Below are 19,971 nucleotides of genomic sequence, written 5' to 3'. Positions count from 1 at the left end.
TTAAGCTATTTTTTTACTTTTAATTTAATTTACTTTAAATTACTTTTTAGTGGCACCTGGGTGGCTCAGTTGTTTAAGCATCTGACTTTGGCTCAGGTCATGATCTCACGGTTCGTGGGTTTGAGCCCAGCATCGGGCTCTGTGCTGACAGCCAGCTCAGAGCCTGGAGCCTGTTTCAGATTCTGTGTCTGCCTCTCTCTGACCCTCCCCTGCCCAGGCTCTTTCTGTCTCTCAGAAATAAATAAAACATTTTAAAAATTAAAAAATAATTTTTTAAATAATTTATTTCAGATTATTATAAATTTAGATACAATAAAATGAAATGATACATAAAACCTAATCTTGAGCATATATTTGCATCTCAAAGAACAGTGAAAATACATTAACTGTTTTCCTCAAAATAACATTAAATATAAATGCATAAAAACTCTTTCAAAACTAGATAGCACACCAAGTCTGACAATCTATTACTAGAAATCAGAGCCTATGGTTAAGAGAGGTAAAAGACTTGTATATTTTTATCGGGGACATGTTAGTCCTACTTCATTCTGGTACCATTAAGTAAATCATTCTTCCAAAGCATTAATGTAGGGGAAATCACACAGTGGCATGCCATTACAATTTGAAATACTAACATTCATAGGGTTGCTGAATCACCATGTTGTACACCTAAAACTAATGTAACACTTTGTCAACTATACTCAAAAAACAAGCAAACAAAAAAACTTGATATTCAAAAACTGCCCTGAAACTAGAAACACTTTCACTTTTACCAAAACATTAATATTTTAAATAATTATTACCATCTTGGTAAAGTAAGTTCTCGCCTGCTTATGATTAAAGTTTCTCCATCCCACTAAAAAGTATTACCTGCATGCCGAAGCCAAACTACTGCGAGGTTGTACCTTTCAGAGCAGACTAGTGCACTGAGGAGGGGAAGTGCAGAATTATATTCACCAACATCCAGAAAAGCTTCAGCAACATCTAGATAGAGGTCTCCCATATCTTCAGGATTCTGTTCCACTAGTGTTGTCAAGAGAGGCTAGACCCCAAAATAAAAGGCTGAAGTCAAACAATCATTACAAATATGGACATCTATGTGTATTTCTCTTTTCACAGGTCTATCAGTTATTTGAAGCAAGCCTAAAAGGAACAAGGTTAAATGAAAACAGCTTTAAATAACCATTTTCCTATTCATTTCTATAACTCTATTAGAAACAATTCATACTACCACCACTCATTCAACATACTACTTTAAATTTTTTTATAACATTTATTTATTTTGGCGAGATCAAGCATGAGTGGGAGAGGGACAGAGAGGCGGGGGGGGGGGGGGGGGGGGGGGGGGGGGGGGGGGGGGGGGGATGGAGGACCCGAAGCAGGCTGTGCACTGACAGCAGAGATCCCAATGTGAGGCCTGAGCTCACAAACTGTGAGATCATGATCTGAGCTGAAGTCAGATGCTCAACTGAATGAGCCACGAGGTGCCCCTCCGCACTTACTTTAGAAGGCCTGTTATAAGCAGACACGGCAAGAGCTAAAATAACGTGACTTGTGCTCTTCCTCTGCCAAGACAAATATACCCAAGCTTCAGGGCTTCTGTGTTTGCTGATATTTCTGTCATTATTCAAAGGTCACCTTTTCAAAGAGGGCTTTCCTGACCACCCTATTTAATACTGAAATTCCTTCTACCTCCAATATTCTCTATTCTCTGTTTGATTTTTTCCAGAGTATTTATCGCCAACTAACATCCTATAGTTTACATATTTATTTTGTTATCTATTTACTCCCATTAGAATAAAAGATCCATGAGGGCAGGGATTTGTATATTATATTCAATACCTTATCCTAAGGTCTGCAAAGTAGAGGCCCAATAAATTCTTTTATTCAACGAAATACTTAGTCCAAAGCTGGCAAAGGGAAGAACTTTTAGAATTTACCAACTGTTTAAAAACCCTAATCTCAAATTCTGATCTCTGGATTGTTCTTATTTAAAAAGAAAAACAAGGGGCACCTGTGTGGCTAAGTCGGTTAAGCATCCAACTCTTTGTTGTGGCTCGGGTCATGATCTCACATTTTGTAGGTTCGAGCCCCGCAAATGAGCTCTGCAATGTCAGTGCAGAGCCTGCTTAGGATTCTCTCTCTCCCTTCTCTCTTTCTGCCCCTGAGCTCACATGTGCTCTCTCTCTCTCCTCTCCCAAAATAAATAAACTTAAAGAAAAACATTATTACAAGCCCAGTTTACCTTTTATAAGATATTCACACACAAATAATTTGATGCTTATGGAGACTTCCTCGGTTACTGAAAAATGTGACATCTAGGTTAAACTTACAATTTCTTGTCATCTAAAAAAATATGTGGATTTGATCTAATGTATCTCAAATGCAGATCTTAATGTTACTTACATTAAGTGGTTCGAGGATGTTGAGATGTACAAGGCAGACCATCAACTTCACGGTGATATCTATTGGCACACCATCAGGTATAGTGCAGGTAACATTTTCACCAGCTGTGGAGAAGACAGACAGGCAAAAAGCAGTTCCTATATGCAAGCTGAGAATGTATGGCAAATGAAGCAAGTTCTATTTTCTACATAAGATCTCATTTACTTCATTCAGAGCAAATGATTCTGTAGCCAACTCTAAGTTGGGGCAACTTTTATTACTAGGTTTTTATATTCTCTTCAGTCTGTCCTTTGGTAGTAATTATCTTTCCTATTCTTTTCCTAATGCTTTATCCACTTATCTGAAACCTATAAAAACTCCCACACCTTCTATCAAATCTACAGAGGAAAAAAGAGAGAGAGAGAGGGAGAGAGAGACAAAAATGACCAAGTATATATAAACTCCTTTGTTTTGAATTCAAAAGCCTTTTTTCAGTCTTTATGACAAAGAGGCTAAGAAAGGGATAAATTACTGTGTGGTTTTCTAAAACCTCACTAAGGTAAAACAAAAAAATTTTTTTTTAATGTTTATTCATTTTTGACCCGGGAAAGGGCAGAAAGAGAAGGAGACAGAGAATCTGAAGCAGGCTCCAGGCTCTGAGTTGTCAACACAGAGCAAGCCTGATGTGGGGCTTGAACCCACAAACTGTGAGATCATGACCTGAGCTGAAGTCGGACACTCAACCGACTGAGCCACCCAGGTGCCCCAAGGTAAAACAATTTTTAAAGCCCTGAGAAATTAGTCAAAGGAATTTTTATCCACATTTAAAATGTTTTGTATTTTGTAAAGTCTAGTAAATTCCAAACTAGTTTCCATCTCAGAAAAAAAAAAAAAGCATAGAGAACATCAGAGATTTATCTTAGTGGTGGAATAAAACCTAAAATTATATGAAAATGAAATAACTTCGTGTTTTATAGAATTTGTCATATAGAACTCCCTAAAACTGCAAATTCATGGAAGGATTTGGACAACTTTATCTCCAAGCTCCAATACAAGAACTGATACAGAAAGCCAACTTAAATTTATTCTCCTCAAACACAGTCCTGGGGCGCCTGGGTGGCTTAGTCGGTTAGGCGTCCGACTTTCACTTGGGTCATGATCTCGCGGTTCGTGGGTTCGGGCCCCGCGTCGGACTCTGTGCTGACTGCCAGCTCAGAGCCTGAAGCCTGTTTCAGTCTGTGACTCCCTCTCTCTCTGACCCTCCCCTGCTCACGCTGTCTCTCTCTCTCTCTCCTAGAAATTAAAAAAAAAACAACAAAAAAAACCCACAGTCCTAACATTTAAATTGACCTACACTAGACCATAAGCTCCATGAGGATAAGGACTAGTCTATCTGACGTAGACTATATCTGCAGCCTGTCTCTTCTGTACACAGTGGCTATGGCATACCTATTAAAGATACAGTGTGTACAGGTATATAAATAAAAAATTCGATTTCTCGTATAATCACAAAGTAAAACTCAATTTTATGTTGAAAATAAGACTATACACCTAAAATCATATAACTCAGGAAGGTTGAAAAAAAAGGCAAACCAAAGACACAGTAGGCAAATGAAAACAAAAAGAAAGTAGGGGTCACAATCTCATCAGGCAAGGTAGAATTTGGGTCAACTATATTTTAGTAGCCATAAAAGGGATCCTTTATAATGCTATAAGACAGTGCCACTTGAAGGGAAGTCTGGAACCTGTACTGGTCCACAAGCGGTTACCAGTTCAATCAGGTAAGTATAGGAGACTGAGAATAATTACTTAGACATTTTAGTGGCAATTTGACCATGCTAACAAAGGCAGTAGATATTATTTATAGCCCTTCCAGTTTGGATAACAGTTTATTAACTAACATATAAGAGTAGTATCCTTTTTTTTTTTTTTTTTTTTAGTTTATTTATGTATTTTGAGAGAGAAAGAGAGCAAGAGTGAGTGAGCATGAACAGGGGAGGAGCAGAGAGAGAGGGGGAGAGAGAAAATCTCAAGCAGGCTCCGTACTAACAGCAGTATCTTTTAAACCTCATTTTATTGTGAACCTCAACAGAAATGCCTATTAATCCACCAATAAATGTTCTCATTTTCAAAAATGTGTAAAAAAGTAACTATCTTTGCTCCATTAAAAGTGTTTTAATGTTCTAGTCATGTGGACATATCTTTTTTATTTTATCAACTCCAAGATGCCAGCTTCCAGATGCACTACTATTTTATATACTAAGAAAAACACCACTACCTAAACTGTGACATGCTGTTGATTTATGTTAAGATATTTACTGAATTCAGATACGCTAAGTTATTAAGAAAGGAAGGAAGGAAGGAAGAAGGGATGATCAAGGAAACACAGCAAACTATACTAAACAACATATCTACAATTAAAAATTGAACATAACTCTATTTTTCCTTAATATTTTTAAAATAACGGACAGCAGCTTTTTTCAACATGAATGTAATTTTTTAGAAGAAAGACCTTAAATAGAAATTACAGGGGTGCCTGGGTGGCTCAGTCAGTTGAGCATGTGACTCTTGATTTTGGCTCAGGTCATGATCTCACAGTTCATGCTTGGTTCCGTGTTGGGCTCTGCACTGACAGCATGGAGCCCTGGGACTCTCTTTCTCCCCCTCTCTCTCTACCCCTCCCCTACTCGTGCTTTCTCTCAAAATAAATAAATAAACTTAAGAAAAAGAAATTATGGCTACAAGACAACTTGAGACTGAACTCTAGTTTAGGCCAGGTCCAAGAAAACTATCAAAATTGACAGAGTCCTTCAGATACCTTATTCATGCCCCCAAGGCACTACAATTCCTACTCTTTATGATTCATCCACTACTCATTTATTACCCAAGACTGTCAGCCACAGCATCTTATGTAATCCTGCCCATACCAAGCAATGCTCCTACACCCTGTGACCTCAGTCTGATATGCACCTCCTCTTGGGTGTTTGCTTAAATTATGCTTCTAGAATCCTCCTCTGATCTTAGTATATTGCTCTTCTCTGTTTTTCCATAATGTCAGGTTTACTACAGAGATGATCACACTGTTCCTATTAAAATCAAACTGTATACACTTCAGTTGAACCCCACTCCCCAATGTCCTTAAGGGCAGGAAATGTCATACTCATCCGCTGTATATTCCCCACACATCCAGCATAGGACCTTAAAAGAAACTCTTATTGGACTGGGCTTTTCATTCCCCAACAACTCTCCACTTCACTACTTATCTTTCCCATGTCTTATCTTGTGCCTTGTTCTCTATGAATTGACTGTAAAAATGAATTACTACTTTCCATTAGGATAGATCTTTAAAAAAATAATGTTTTGTTTTTGAATAATTACGCCTTAACCCAAAGGATTATATAATGATGGAATTTTTCAGCATCCTGAGAAGCCAGGGAGGGAAGTATTTTTTTTTTTTTTTTACAAATAGTTTATTGTCAAATTAGTTTCTACATAACACTCAGTGCTCATCCCCAAAGTGCCCTCCTCCATGCCCATCCCCCCCTCCCCCCCACATCCATCAGTCCTCAGTTTTTGTCAGCATTCAAGAGTCTCTCATGGTTTGCCAGGGAGGGAAGTATTTTGAAGCAGGCAGTACTCAAATAACACATGTCTCCCCACTACCCCACCACCACCAAAGCTTCATGGGGTAGATGTGGAAGTTATGATGTAGGAATTTCCTCACAAGAAGAGGGACATCTATTTTGCCCAGAGACTTCAATTTTGTTACAACCTCATATAGGGACTTGCATGCCAGTATTTTCACAGAACAGGTTAACGGGTATGATACAAAGAAAAAAGTGGGGATGATGAAAAAAGCTAAAAGCGATACTGCAAGCTACACTTCAGGTACGACTTTCTAACCAGATCCCTAACTACATATTTTAAGTTTTCAAACACAGTAATCATATTAGTTTCTACATTTTATGTGAATGCTTAAGTTTGAAGTAGATTTTTTTTCAATGAGAGTATTTTAAGTCCTTTCTAAAAATTAAATTGCTTTATATCTAAATGTTTTTGATAGCTGTTCAGTAATCCATTCTTTGTTCACATATCACTAAAAAGACCTGGATAATGAGAAATGCCATGTTCAAATGGATACATTGAGAAATAAAAAGGGACCGGAAACAATTTTTTGAAAAGAGCTCTTGGGGCGCCTGGGTGGCTCAGTCGGTTAAGCGTCTGGCTTCGGCTCAGGTCATGATCTCACTGTTTGTGGGTTTGAGCCCCGCGTCGGGCTCTGTGCTGACAGCCAGCTCAGAGCCTGGAGCCTGCTTCAGATTCTGTGTCTCCCTCTCTCTCTGACCCTCCCCTGCTTGATCGCTCTCTCTCCCTCTCTCTCTCTCTCAGAAATAAATAAAACATTAAAAATAAATAAATAAATAAATAAACAAATAAAAGAGTTCTTGTAAGCAAATATCCATAAGAAAAAAATATGAAATCTCTGTAAAGAAAAAAATACTTCTGGGACAACTTGTTAGGGGAACATTAACTATCAATTTCTAAATGCTACATTATAAAAAAAGAGAGGATTATGTATACAATCCAACCTATGCAGAAGAAACTACAACCTTTATTCTCTTCTGAAGTGCCTTCTTCTGTAGTTTTTTTTTCCAACACAATTCCAGAAAAATCTGTTATTACCTAAAAGAATGGAGAAAAAAGGGAAATGATATAATAGGTATGTATGAAAAACCCTTTCACAATGCAAAGATTTGTACAGTTAATTCAAATAATCCTTACAACATACAAATGAACTATAAAAAGCAACAACAAATCTCTTTAAAATAAGGAACCACTGTGATATATTAACATTTTTGTATCATATTAACTAAACGTTTAATGCAAGATACATAATTCCTCTATATCAAACCAAACTACTGTTTCCAACAACTTAGGAACGGAATCAGAGCAATTCGTCCGCTGCTCAGTCCTGCTACCCTCAAGTACAGACATATCTGGCACCTGTGATAATGGTGACAGCATTTATCAAATTATACTTTACATTTTATATGGAATTGCTACAGAATCTAGAAATCTGTTTCCATACAAACTTTAAAAATATAATTTAGTATATAAGTAATTTAACAAAAATAACTAAAGTGAGGAATTGTCAATTTGTAAGAATTTCTAAAATGCAGACATGTGTCCAAAATCTAAGAGAGAAACACATTACATTCCTACCTCCAAAGCTCTGTCATACTGTTTGTTAGAAATATATAGTTCAGCTGCTACATTAACATCTTCCATGGAAACAAGACTCTGATGTTTTGAGAAAGCTTCTTCAATTATGTTAATAGCTGAAGTAACATCATTGGCTTCATAGTAACTCCTGAAAAAAATAAATGACAAAATGGACGAATACTTATTTAGTTCATTATAAAACTCACATATCCTTGCTTAGACCATCTATTAACTGATTTTCATTTTCTTAAAATCAGAGAGGAGAAAAAAACTTTTCTTTAAAATCATAATCACAGCCGATCCAGAGAAAAATGGGCAACGTCAGTATAACAGTGTCATCATGTCAAGCATCTCTCTCTAAAAGCTACCTCCTATCATTCTGGCTCATTCTCCCTCTCACCCAATTCCAACAACTCTTCCTCCCTCAGTGGGATCTACAAAGCACTGATCTACTTGTTTCACTGTCCTGCAGCCTCTTGACTTCACTTTTGTCCTTCTCCATAGACCAACATTGAATTTACTCCCTGGCACATCTCCTCACTTCTCCTGTCCTTCTGATAAAGTCATATGATAAAATCCCAACCCTTTTTAATCCAAATATGCCTACTCTTCACAACCACCTGTCCAGCTGACCAGGCTTACTGGACTCACTCTAAATTAATGATCACTAGACGGAAGTGGGCCCACGGTGCTGTCAGCAGTCTTGCTACAGTTACCTTGTCCGTTGTTTCTCAAGCTTGAATGTGCATACAAAGTCTTGTAAAAAGGCATGTTCTGATTCAGTAGAGCTGAGGTAAGGCTGAGAGTCTACATTTATGACAGGCTCCCAGGTGATACAAATGCTGTAGCAAGGCCAAGGACCTAGACAACTGTTCCTCATCTCTCCCTTCAAACCTCCCAAACTCTCTGATCCCCACTCTCAGCTGATGACCTTCCTTCTTAGTTTGCAGAGAACCGGATCATGACATCCCTCACACTCCCAATACATCTTCCTACTTATGCATACCCATTGCCGTATATTCCACATTCTCCACCTATACGGCAAACCCCCAACTAGATCCCATTCTCTCCACCTACTCAAGAACATCAATTAAGCAACTGTCCCTTCTCTCATGAATCTTCAATGTGTTTCTCAACTGTGGATTATACCATCTGAATACAAATACATTGTAATTTTTCCCAACTTAAAAATTATCTCTTTGGGGCACCTGGGTGGCTTAGTCGGTTAAGCATCCGACTTTCGCTTGGGTCATGATCTCGCGGTTCGTGGGTTCAGGCCCCGCGTCGGGCTCTGTGCTGACTGCCAGCTCAGAGCCTGGAGCCTGTTTCAGTCTGTGACTCCCTCTATCTCTGACCCTCCCCTGCTCACGCTGTCTCTCTCTCTCTCTCTCCTAGAAATAAATAAAACAGACAAACAAAAAATTATCTCTTTCCCCTACAACCCATTCTAATAAAATCCTCTCATTCCTCTGCTCCCCTTATAAATTTCTCCAGAGCTGCCAATCCAGGAACCCCCCACCCTATCTCCAATGTCAATACTCTCCTCATTTTAAATACTCTATTTGGACTATTTCACATAGATGGTCATCCCTCCTCCTTGAAGTGCTTTCTTCAATACATTTCTAGAATATCATGTTCTCTTAGTTTCTTCCTACTTCAGTGCCCATTTCCTTTCAGTCTCCCTGATACTTCCTCCTTATTTTCCTGACTTCTAAACACTGGAGTGCCTCAGGATTTAGTCCTCAGAACTCTTCCCTTGTCTGTGTGTCTCTTTCACTCACACACACTCACACACTCACTCACACACACACACACACACACACACATCTCCTATCAGAAAATCCTGAGCTCAGCCTTCAAAATACATCCAGAATCTGATTACTTCTCACCATCTCCTGCACTTGACTGGTCCAAGCTACTATTATCCCTTCCATAGATTACTGCCATAACCAGATCAAGATGGCTGACCCTAGGCTGAAATTACCATTTACAGATAAACCCAGAAAAGAGAGCTTACAACAAGACATTATTTAGCCAAAATGTGCTCTACGTTGCTTTGATGTACAGCATATCAGAGAAGTACGGTAGCATATAATATTTATTTTCAAATTTTTATTTAAATCCTAGTGAGTTAATGTATAGTGTAATACTGGTTTGAGAAGAATTTAGTGATTCATCACACATATAACACCCAGTGCTCAACACAACAAGTGCCTCCTTAATACTCATCACCCATCTAACCCATTCCCCACCAACCTCCCTCCATCAACCCTCAGTTTGTTGTCTATCATTAAGGCTCTTATGGTTTACTTCCCTCTCGTTTCCCCTTCCCCTTTGTTAATCTGTTTTGTTTTTTACATTCCACAGGAGTGAAATCATATGGTATTTGTCTTTCCCTGACTAACTTATTTCACTTATCATAATACACTATAGTTCCATCCACGACGTTGCAAATGGGATATTTTTTTAAATAAAATCTATACCACAGTCAGTGCCATATGTCAACTATAAGGAAAAATTTTTGTCTTAAGATGGTATTCTAGTACTGACTAAAGGTAGAATGATTATAGAAAACCCCAGATTACAAACATTTCAACAGCGTATTTACAACAAATAATTTAATATTACTGCAAATGTACATCAACTAAGTTATGGAAATTTAGGAGCCTAATCATCTTTTTAGAACATGCCCCATTTTTAAACTTCAGAACACTTGAAGGTAATGTATATACAAATTTTTCTAAGTAATCACACAGTTGACTTGGAAACAGAAAAGTACTGAAAAAAAACCCCACCTCTATATTTAAGTAAAATATAAGATACATAAAATAAAACACTTCTTTGAACCTCAATAAAAAATATATTCTAGTTCAAATATGTGCTTTGACTTATAAAATAAGATGATTATTAGAAGCATCTATATACACTTCCCTCCAAACTTACTTTGCCATATCTCTAGTCAACTGCATAAAACGTTCTCCATCAGAGGGAGATAAAAGGTTTAAAATACGCCTATAACCATCCATTGCCATTTTATGATCTCCCATCTGTTCATAAAGGCTCGATCGCTCCCACAGATAACGGACATTAGTAGGTTCATATTTAAGAGCTAAGAAGAAAAAAGAGAATACAAATTATGGATTTATCACAAAAAGGGGTTCATGATACTTGGATATGACTGATTCTCTTTTCACAAAATTAAATAAACACTCTAAACTAATTGTCTAATAGAACTAAGTGGGTTATTCTGGAACAAATCTACCTTCACTCTAGCTAGGTTTACTCTGAGACCAGATAGAACCTGAATTTCTACATTAATCTTCATTTGGTAACTCTAGTGTGATGTTAACCCTCAAGGAACAGCTTAGAACCAACCTACCTCTCAGTAGGAAACTGAAGGTAGTGTTCTACCAACTTTTGTGCTATATTAGCTCACGATATAAAGTTGCTGATAAACATGAAAGCAGACAGGCCCCAAATACTTAACCCTGGGATGACAGAATATCAGGAATAAATAGATTTCCCCTAACATCACCCCAAACTAGTAAGTACAATTATCAAAAGAATCTATTATGTAACATTTTATCAAACAAAATAAGAAGAACATTTTAATTACCTTTTGTGTAGCAAAAAATAGCCTGCTTAATATTATCTTGCTCCAGAGACATTTCTGCCAATCTAACCCACTCTTCAGTGTCACTGGGATTTAAATGTGCAGCAATCAACTCAAACTGCAGAGATTTCTCCATGTCACCTTGGTCCTCATATATCATGGCAAGGGTAGAGAATGGCTCATAAGCCAGAGGAGCTAAAATGAATTAAAAAAAACCAAATTCCACTGACTGAGGAAAGAGGTATGAGATGATATAATCCCATGGTTCAAATTACAGATCCTTTTTTAAATAATTAAACTCTTTTAAACACTCTAGCAGAACTATACAAACTACTTGTGTCATTTCATGAAAAACTCTACTCTCCACCATGTGCCCCTCATGAAAATCCCCCTTTGCTAAGGCTAAACATGGCTTAATAGCTCAGCAAGTTCATCCCAATGAGCATCAGCACATCAGTGTTGAATCTTCATGATCTGACAACCACAGGGTATGGAATGAATGGACTGAGTAGACTGCACCTAAATCCAGGGTATCAAAGTGAACAGTTAATCTGCATTTCTGAAATGTTTCTGAAATAAAGTTCTAAGATCACAAGGGATTACAGTAAAGATTACTGTCAAAAATAAACAACTATAAACTGATACAAAGGAAAAGATAATATTGCAAAGTAGAAACCAAATAAAATATTCTCAAGAAAAAAGTGTGGTTAATCTTGTTTCTTGGAAAGAAAAGAAAAAGGAGCAACCTCAAACTGAGCAAAGGACAGGAAAGAAAACTGTGCAAATTGGGAAGTATTAGGAAACTCAGTGACTCCATCAACTATAATCAACATGCACATTACAGTGATCTTAGAAGAATAGAGACAAGGGGGCAGAAATTTTATTTGAAGGTATAACAGCTGAAAATTTCCCCAATCTGTATAGAGCTTACTTTAAAAAAAGAAAGCAGGGGGCGGGCACCTGGGTGGCTCAGTCAGTTGGGCAACCAACTCTATTGACTCAGGCCAAGATCTTGCAGTTGTGGGATCAAACCCCGCACAGGGCTCTGCGCTAGGCATGGAGCCTGCTTGCAATTATCTCTCCCTCTCTCTCTGCCCCTCCTCGACTCACTCAGGCTCTCGAAATAAATAAATAAACTTAAAAAAATAATAGCAACAGCATTTTTCATAGAACTAGAACAAACAATCTTGAAATTTATATGGAACCACAAAAGACCTCAAATGGCCAAAGTAATCTTGAAAAAGAAAAACAAGGCTGGAGCTATTACAATTACAGGTTTCAGGTTATATTACAAAGCACTAGTAATTAAAACAGTATGATAGTTGCATAAAAATAGACACAAAGATCAACTGAATAGGAGAGAAAACCCAGAAATAAACACAATAATAAGGTCAACTAATCTTCAGCAAAGGAGAAATGAATACACAGTGTGAGAAAGACAGTCTCTTTAGCAAATGGTACTGGGAAAACTGGATAGCTACATGCAAAAGAATGAAACTGGCGACTTACTTTCACCATAGGCAAAAATAAACTCAAAATCAATTAAACACCTAAATGTGAGACCTGAAACCATTAAAATCCTTAAAGCTCAGGCAGTAACCTCTCTGACATCAGCTGGAGCAACATTTTTTCTAGGTAAGTCTTCTGAGGCAAGGGAAATAAAAGCAAAAACAAACTACTGGGACTACATCAAAATAAAAAGCTTCTGCACAGAGAAGGGAATAATCAACAGAACTAAAAGGTAACCTACTCAATGGGAGAAGATATTTGCAAAGGACATATCTGATAAAGGTTAGTATCTAAAACATAAAGAACTGATACAGGGGCACCTTGGTGCTTAGTTAAGCGTCTGACTTTGGCTAAGGTCATGATCTCAGTTCGTGAGTTTGAGCCTCACATCAGGGTCTGTGCTGACAGCTCAGAGCCTGGAGCCTGCTTCAGATTCTGTATCTCCCTCTCTCTCTGACCCTTCCATGCTCATGCTCTCTTTCTCTCAAAAATAAACAAACATTAAAAAAAAATTTAATAAAATAAAAAAGGGGGCGCCTAGGTGGCTCCATCAGTTGGGCGTCCAACTTGGACTCAGGTCACGATCTCAGTTTGTGAGTTCAAGCCCACACCAGGATCTGTGCTGATAGCTCAAAGCCTGGAGCCTGCTTCATATTCTGTGTGTGTGTGCCCCTCTCTCTCTCTGTCCCTCCCCTGTTTGCACTCTCTCTCTCAAAAATAAACAAACACTAAAAAAAATATATAAATAGATGGGGTGCTTGGGTGGCTCAGTCAGTTAAGTGTCTGACTCTTGATTTCAGTTCAGATCATGATTTCACAGTTCGTGAATTTGAACCCCCCATCAGGCTCTATGTTGACAGTGCAGAGCCTGCTTGGGATTTGCTCTCTGCCCGTCCCCATTCTCTCAAAATAAATAAATAAACTTTAAAAATAAAAGCAGAACTAACCTACAATTCTGTAATCATACTATTGGGTATTAACCCAAAAAATACAAAAACACTAATCTGAAGGGATACATGCATATCAATGTTTATAGCAGCATTATCTATAACAGCCAAACCACGGAAACAGCCCAAATGTCCATCGATAGATGACTGGATAAAGATGGTGTGTGTGTGTGTATGTGTGTGTGTGCGCGTGCACACGCGCGCACAATGGAATATTATTTGGCCATAAAAAAGAATGAAACCTTTTCATTTGCAACACGGATAGAGCTAGAGAATATAATGCTAGGTGAAATAAGTCAGTCAGAAAAAGAAAAATACCGTATGATTTCACTCACATGTGGAATTTAAGAAACAAAGCAAATAAGCAAAAGAGAGAGAGAGAGAAATTAAAGAACAGACTCTTAACTGTAGAGAACAAATTGATGGTTACCAGAAAGGAGTGGGTCAGGGGATGGAAGTAAGAGGGTATAAGGATTAAAGAGTACATTTACCATGATGAAAGAAATAAAATTAACAAAGAAAAAAAAAAAAGACCACTAAAAGGACCCTAGCCCAGATAATATCAAATGCCAAAATAGTGAAAAGCTAAATTAACAGTTCACTGTATTACAACTATCCAAGCCACTATGCAGGTCATCATTTGGCAACATGTCAGGAAACCAAAATGATAAATATAAGCGATTAGTCAAAAAGTCACTTCTGAAGATATCCTTCAATATGCCCAAGATCTGCAGTTTAATGAAAGATGATATGTATAAATTGTGTCTTTTACCAAAAAGTAGATTAAAATAATATAGCTCTGCTGGAAAATGAAATAAAAAAATACTTTTTAAGTGGTTTTAACACAAGGTGTCATATTTAAAAAAGACTACTGCTACAAAAGTCTAAAACCCCAAAATGAAACATTAAAAATCAAACAAAAATGGCTATAAGAGTTCAATAAATATTAATATGTCATTAAGTCATACTCTAAGATTTTCACTTTCTTGGTAATGATTTCTACTGAATATGAAAAGTGGCAAATCACTGTTATCACAATCATCTCCAAGCTTCTGAATATTTTTTCCAAAGAGTACAGTGAAGTGCTCCTCCAATGTTTTAAGACACACTATTAAACTGCTATTGTCAATAACTCCCCACAGAAGACACCTTGTCTTATGATTTCCATGCACATCAGTATCGCCTCTTCCCGTTCTCCTCGAGCAAAGCGAATGTTGGCTTCACCCATGAGACCCCTCAGAGCTCTGGGAAGTTTACTTCGGGGCCTTTTCTCCTGTATAGAAAAAAAATGACATTTAGACTAAAATACAGTAGCGTCTTAGATTTCAATTTCAAATTAATAAATGCAGAACATAATGAAACTGAAATTTCCCTTTAAAACTTCTCAATATTCTAAATTGAGAACTAAGGACCAAATGACTAATTCTGATCCATTATTATTAAAGTCTGCATTTCAGGAAAAAGGCTAAAACTAATCTTAAGAAGAAAAAGAAATATTCTATAACATTTTCAAAAAGGAACACATCAGAAATCTAAGACAAAAAATAAGAACAAACCTCCTACAGTACAAAGTTCAAACCACAGTGAAATATATAAAGAAAACAAAAACCAAAGTGGTCAAGAATTACTAATTAATAATTAGAATAACAAATGTAGAACCTGATGCTCAGAATGGATTTATGTGCCAGTCAACTTATTATAATATAACCTACTGAAGATCCTTCTTCCTTCAATTTATCAACTCAGAATAAAATTGGTTAAAAAGTTATAATATGGATCTTTTAATAGCAAAACTATAGTACATTTTGATATATGCAATAATTAAGGCTTTACATTTTATAAATCTCTAAGATGAACTACACGAAAGTGGGTGGCTCATTCAGGTAAGTGTCTGACTCTTGGTTTCAGCTCAGGTCATGATCTCATGGGCCTCCTTGGGATCCTCTCTTTCTGCCCCTCCCCTGCTCGTATTTACAGGCTCTCTCTCTCTCTCTCTCAAAAAAATAAAATTAAAAATAAAATTTAAAAAAAAAAACAACAACAACAGTTGTCTCATGATACTTCCTTTCTTACAGCTTGGATTCTCTCTGAATATACGAATAATTTAAAGATTTCTTTTTCAATTACTATGTTACATTTTTATATTCTGTTTATTAGGACTAAATAAATATTTACTTTCATCATTTTCTTGGTTTCACGATTGAGAACCATCTCCAATACAAACACATCGCCTGCAGTGGGTTGCTCAGGTGTTTCTTCTTCCTCCTCTTCTTCCTCTTCCTCTTCCTCCTCATCATCTTCATTCTCTCCAAGCATGGAAGCAAAGACCTTGTGAACTGATTTGCTGACTCCATCTGACGTTTCTCCTGAAAAAAGACACATGGAGGTTGCCAACAAACAATTAAAACCCATTAGAACAAACACTCAGTAGTCAAAAGGAAAAAAAATAATCCAGTATTTTCTGAAAGTAAAAGTAGACAACAAACATTCCAAAACGCAACCCAAAGAAGAAAGCTGTCAAAGTCATGTATTTTACTCTGTAGGAAGTGCTGACTCACCGTTTAGGCCTCTTTAAGATATACAGGAAGACTAAGTGGGAAATCGGAAGTGTACATAGTAACATTTAAAAGCAGAGAGAAAAAAATTAAATAAGTGTAAGACGTAGACCTGAAAACTAAACAATTCTGGTGGTACAGAAACCAGGTGGCAAGCATAGTGGTTAGAGATAAGGCCTCCAGAGTCAAGCTGTTTGATTTCAAACTTTATCTCCAATTATCACTAACTGTGTAACCTTGGGTAAATTACTAAATGATGATGTATAAATTATGTCTTTTACCAAAAAGTAGATTGAAATAATCTAGCTCTGCCTAATCTGGAAAATGAAAGAAAAAAATTGAACCTCAGTTTCCTCATTTGTAAAAGAGGTTAATAATATCTGACAGGGGCACCTGGGGGGCTCAGTCAGTTAAGTGTCCAACTTCAGCTCAGGTCATGATCTCACAGTCCATGAGTTCAAGTCCCGCGTCAGGCTCTGTACTGACAGCTCAGAGCCTGGAACCTGCTTCAGATTCTGTGTGTGTGTCTCTCTCTGTTCCTCCCCTGCTTGAACTTTGTCTGTCTGTCTCCCTCTCTCTCTCTCTCTTTCAGAAATAAAGATTAGGGGCGCCTGGTTGGCTCAGTTGGTTGAACGTCTGACTTAGGCTCAGGTCACAATCTCGGGGTTCGTGAGTTCAAGCCCCACATCGGGCTCTGTGCTGACAACTCAGAGCCTAGAGCCTGCTTCAGATTCTGTGTCTCCCTCTCTCTCTGCCCCTCCCCCACTCACACTCAGTGTCTCTCTAAAATAAATAAACATTTAAAATATAATAATAAGGATTAAAAAAATTTTTTTTAATAATAATGTCTAACAGGGCGCCTGGCTAGCTTGGTCGGAAAGAGCATGCAACTCTTGATCCTGAAGTTGTAAGTTCAAGTCCCATACTGAGCACAGAGCTTACATACATACACACACACAAACATACATAAACAGTGGTTGTACCATTTCAAGAGGTAGATAAATAAATACAGTATAATAATAATGTCTGCCTTATAGGCTTACCCTAAGAACGAGGTGAGTTTTTATATACATGTACTTAGAATAATGCTCAGGATATAGTAAAACCTTAATAAATGCTATTATTAAAATTAAAATAGTATTATCATTCCAGAAACAAAATAATAAGACATAATTTATTTGTATCTGAGGATGCCAGTAGCGTACAGTGATTTTTGCAAGTTCATAATGATAACCTTAAATGACCAAGTAACGGTTAAGTCTGAAGCCAATTTTCTGTTAAAGCAGAGACATGTAACATATTTTAGAAAAACTCCAATGAAACAGTTAAAACTTTATATATATTTTATATAATTTTACATAATTGTATTCAAAACTTGCAAGCTTATTCACTTATGTGAAATACTTCAAACCCCAAAGACGCTGGATAAACAAGATAGTTAAATACATGTAAGGAAGGGCAAAAATTTTTAAAAACCCACATACTCTGAGCAACAAATAATAATCGTTCTCATGAAATCACAATGATCAGCTTCAAGAATTGTGAACATCCAAAATAAATATAAGAATATGTACGTAGCAGATCTGAAAAAATGTGCATACGTACTGCCAGAATACATAATTAAGCAAGGTTCCTGGATACAAGGTTAATATACAAAAATTAATTGTAGTTTTTCTACCAGCACTAATGAACTAAAAATGAAATAAAAGAAGGTCCTAGCTGCATGGCATGTAGGAAAGGTGCTTAAGAGCAAGAATGTGCCAGGGGTATTCAACAATGTATAGGAAGAAAAAGACTATTAACTCTGGTGGCCATATATTCCAATTAGCAGACTTTGCTAAACTTGTTCAAAACTGACCCACCTTTTGTTTTGAATATATGTTCAAACTCACTAACCAATGGTCTCAGTAGAGTTCTGGGATGATTGCTTCCTGGGAAATTGGGAGTTTTATTTCTCAAATGGACTGATGGGATTATCTGAGCTGAGGCAATCCAGTACCAGTATGCCTGACTGCTCAGTTAATCCTATTTTTTTTTTTAGGGAGGACCTGATGGCCACCTCTCCCAGGGAAGCTATAGCCAACCATGCACCACTGGATGCCTGCTACTACAATGCACCTCAAAGATCTGACGATGGAAGAGCTACCCCTCCCCTAAGCAGATAAGGAAAGACCCACAAGTTGTTAGAACAAGTTTCGCTCCCTTTTCCACCTGACTTGCCTGATAAGGTAAGAAACCGTAACCCCAATTTGTGCTCCTCTTTGCCCTTTCTTCTCCACTGGGTCCAAGGAGGCAGGAATAAAGCTTATTTTCTGTCTATCCAATTAGTATGTAAACTCTTTGTAAAGACAGCTGTTCACAGGGAAAAGAACCAGCCTCTCCTTCTACCCCTTAGAACTAAAATGTTTAATTTAGTTCTCATTTCAGATACTATATACAAAGCTATATTCTAACTGACAGTTCAGTACCCCACATAACTTGTCATGAGTTAATGGACACTATCCACTGTTATCAGTATTCTGTTCACTAGGAAGGTATATCAATCACTGGAAATTAATGAATTTGCATTCTAGTTCATCAATTAGACTCTGATAGGTTTAATCAGTTGGGACTAACCAAATCTAGCATCTACATTTGCAGAGCTGAGGACTGGATCCTAGATGGGGCAATATACCAAGAGACCTCTACTGTGTGTGAGGACCGTCGGGGGCAGCTAACTGGACTTCCACACTGGCATTTTTTATCTTATCTCCAGTAAGTAAGGCAGTGGTTTGGAAGCCACTTTGTTTAGAAGTATAAACCATTACAATTCGGGGGAGTATAGTCTGGAACTGATTAGTAACCAAAAGGGCCAATTTAAAAAACAATGACTCTAAAAAGGCTCCCAAACACTGATTTCAATTTGAAATACTTTTCCACAAAAATAACCCACAAACTAACCATCACCATATTCAAAATCTCAACAAATATTTATTGAACACGTATTATATGCCATACACTATTATTACACTACTGATAAACCAGGTAATCAACAACAGAACACCACTGCAATGAAAAATTTTTCACTAAATTACTAGCTATTCTTAACATGTAATGCAAGTAGCAAATGACTTCAACATACCTTCATTGGCCTCATTGTCAGGCGATTTTGTGGAGTCAATTCCCGATGATGATGGAACTTCATTGTCATGTGGATTTTCTTCAACTGATAACTTTCCTTTTTCCTGAATACTCTGATGGAAAATTAATAATTTCAAAAAATAAGACACATTTAGTTCTCTACAGTAGTGAACAGGGCATTTGCCTCATTTTTATTTCTATAAAACCTGAGCTCTGCACAAGTTTGAAAACTGTCAAAGCATTTCAGAGTACTTAGGTCTCATCCCTTACGACTGTCTGAATCAGTCACTTGTAAAAAATAATTTAATACATCTGGATTATTTCATGAATCTACACATTATATCCTAGCTTTTTAAATGAAAAGAGATGGGTCATTATTAGTTGTATGAATTAGGAACGAATCCACCAATCAATTTAAAAGGGTGCGATTATATTTGTTTTCCCTCGGACTTCATATAAGTAAGAGGATATGTGAAGTTCAGATATTCTAAAGTATGAAAAATACGTGAGTGAAGATTTTGTTATCAGAAAAGAAAACTCGCTTTCCTGAAGTAGAGCACATCACACCACTGGGAGACTCTTCAAAAATGGGAGCTCCAACCCCTAGGTTTAGAAATAA

At 37.2% G+C, this 19,971-nt stretch overlaps 1 protein-coding gene across 3 annotated transcripts in view; it reads right to left on the bottom strand.

The window, feature by feature from the left end:
• The window catches only part of GTF3C3 (general transcription factor IIIC subunit 3), a 38,108-nt gene that overhangs the window by 17,616 nt on the left and 521 nt on the right, over window positions 1-19,971 (bottom strand). For all 3 annotated transcript variants that reach the window (XR_005531191.1, XM_039248961.1, XM_039248962.1), the window contains exons 2-10: window positions 19,354-19,465; window positions 15,853-16,043; window positions 14,827-14,950; window positions 11,225-11,416; window positions 10,552-10,717; window positions 7,609-7,756; window positions 6,996-7,068; window positions 2,407-2,510; window positions 871-1,042 (exon numbers count right to left, since the gene is read on the bottom strand). Coding sequence is in view for 2 of the 3 variants with exons in the window: in XM_039248961.1 (XP_039104892.1) it covers window positions 871-1,042; window positions 2,407-2,510; window positions 6,996-7,068; window positions 7,609-7,756; window positions 10,552-10,717; window positions 11,225-11,416; window positions 14,827-14,950; window positions 15,853-16,043; window positions 19,354-19,465 (1,282 nt within the window). In the remaining variant the exon portion in view is untranslated. The remainder of the gene's footprint in view (window positions 1-870; window positions 1,043-2,406; window positions 2,511-6,995; window positions 7,069-7,608; window positions 7,757-10,551; window positions 10,718-11,224; window positions 11,417-14,826; window positions 14,951-15,852; window positions 16,044-19,353; window positions 19,466-19,971) is intronic.

Source organism: Hyaena hyaena, unplaced genomic scaffold (assembly GCF_003009895.1).
Source record: "Hyaena hyaena isolate Hyena2069 unplaced genomic scaffold, ASM300989v1 scaffold_325, whole genome shotgun sequence".
Classification (NCBI taxonomy): Eukaryota; Metazoa; Chordata; class Mammalia; order Carnivora; family Hyaenidae; genus Hyaena; species Hyaena hyaena.
Note: the sequence above shows the minus strand (reverse complement) of the source record. Positions and strands in the feature narration are given on the sequence as shown.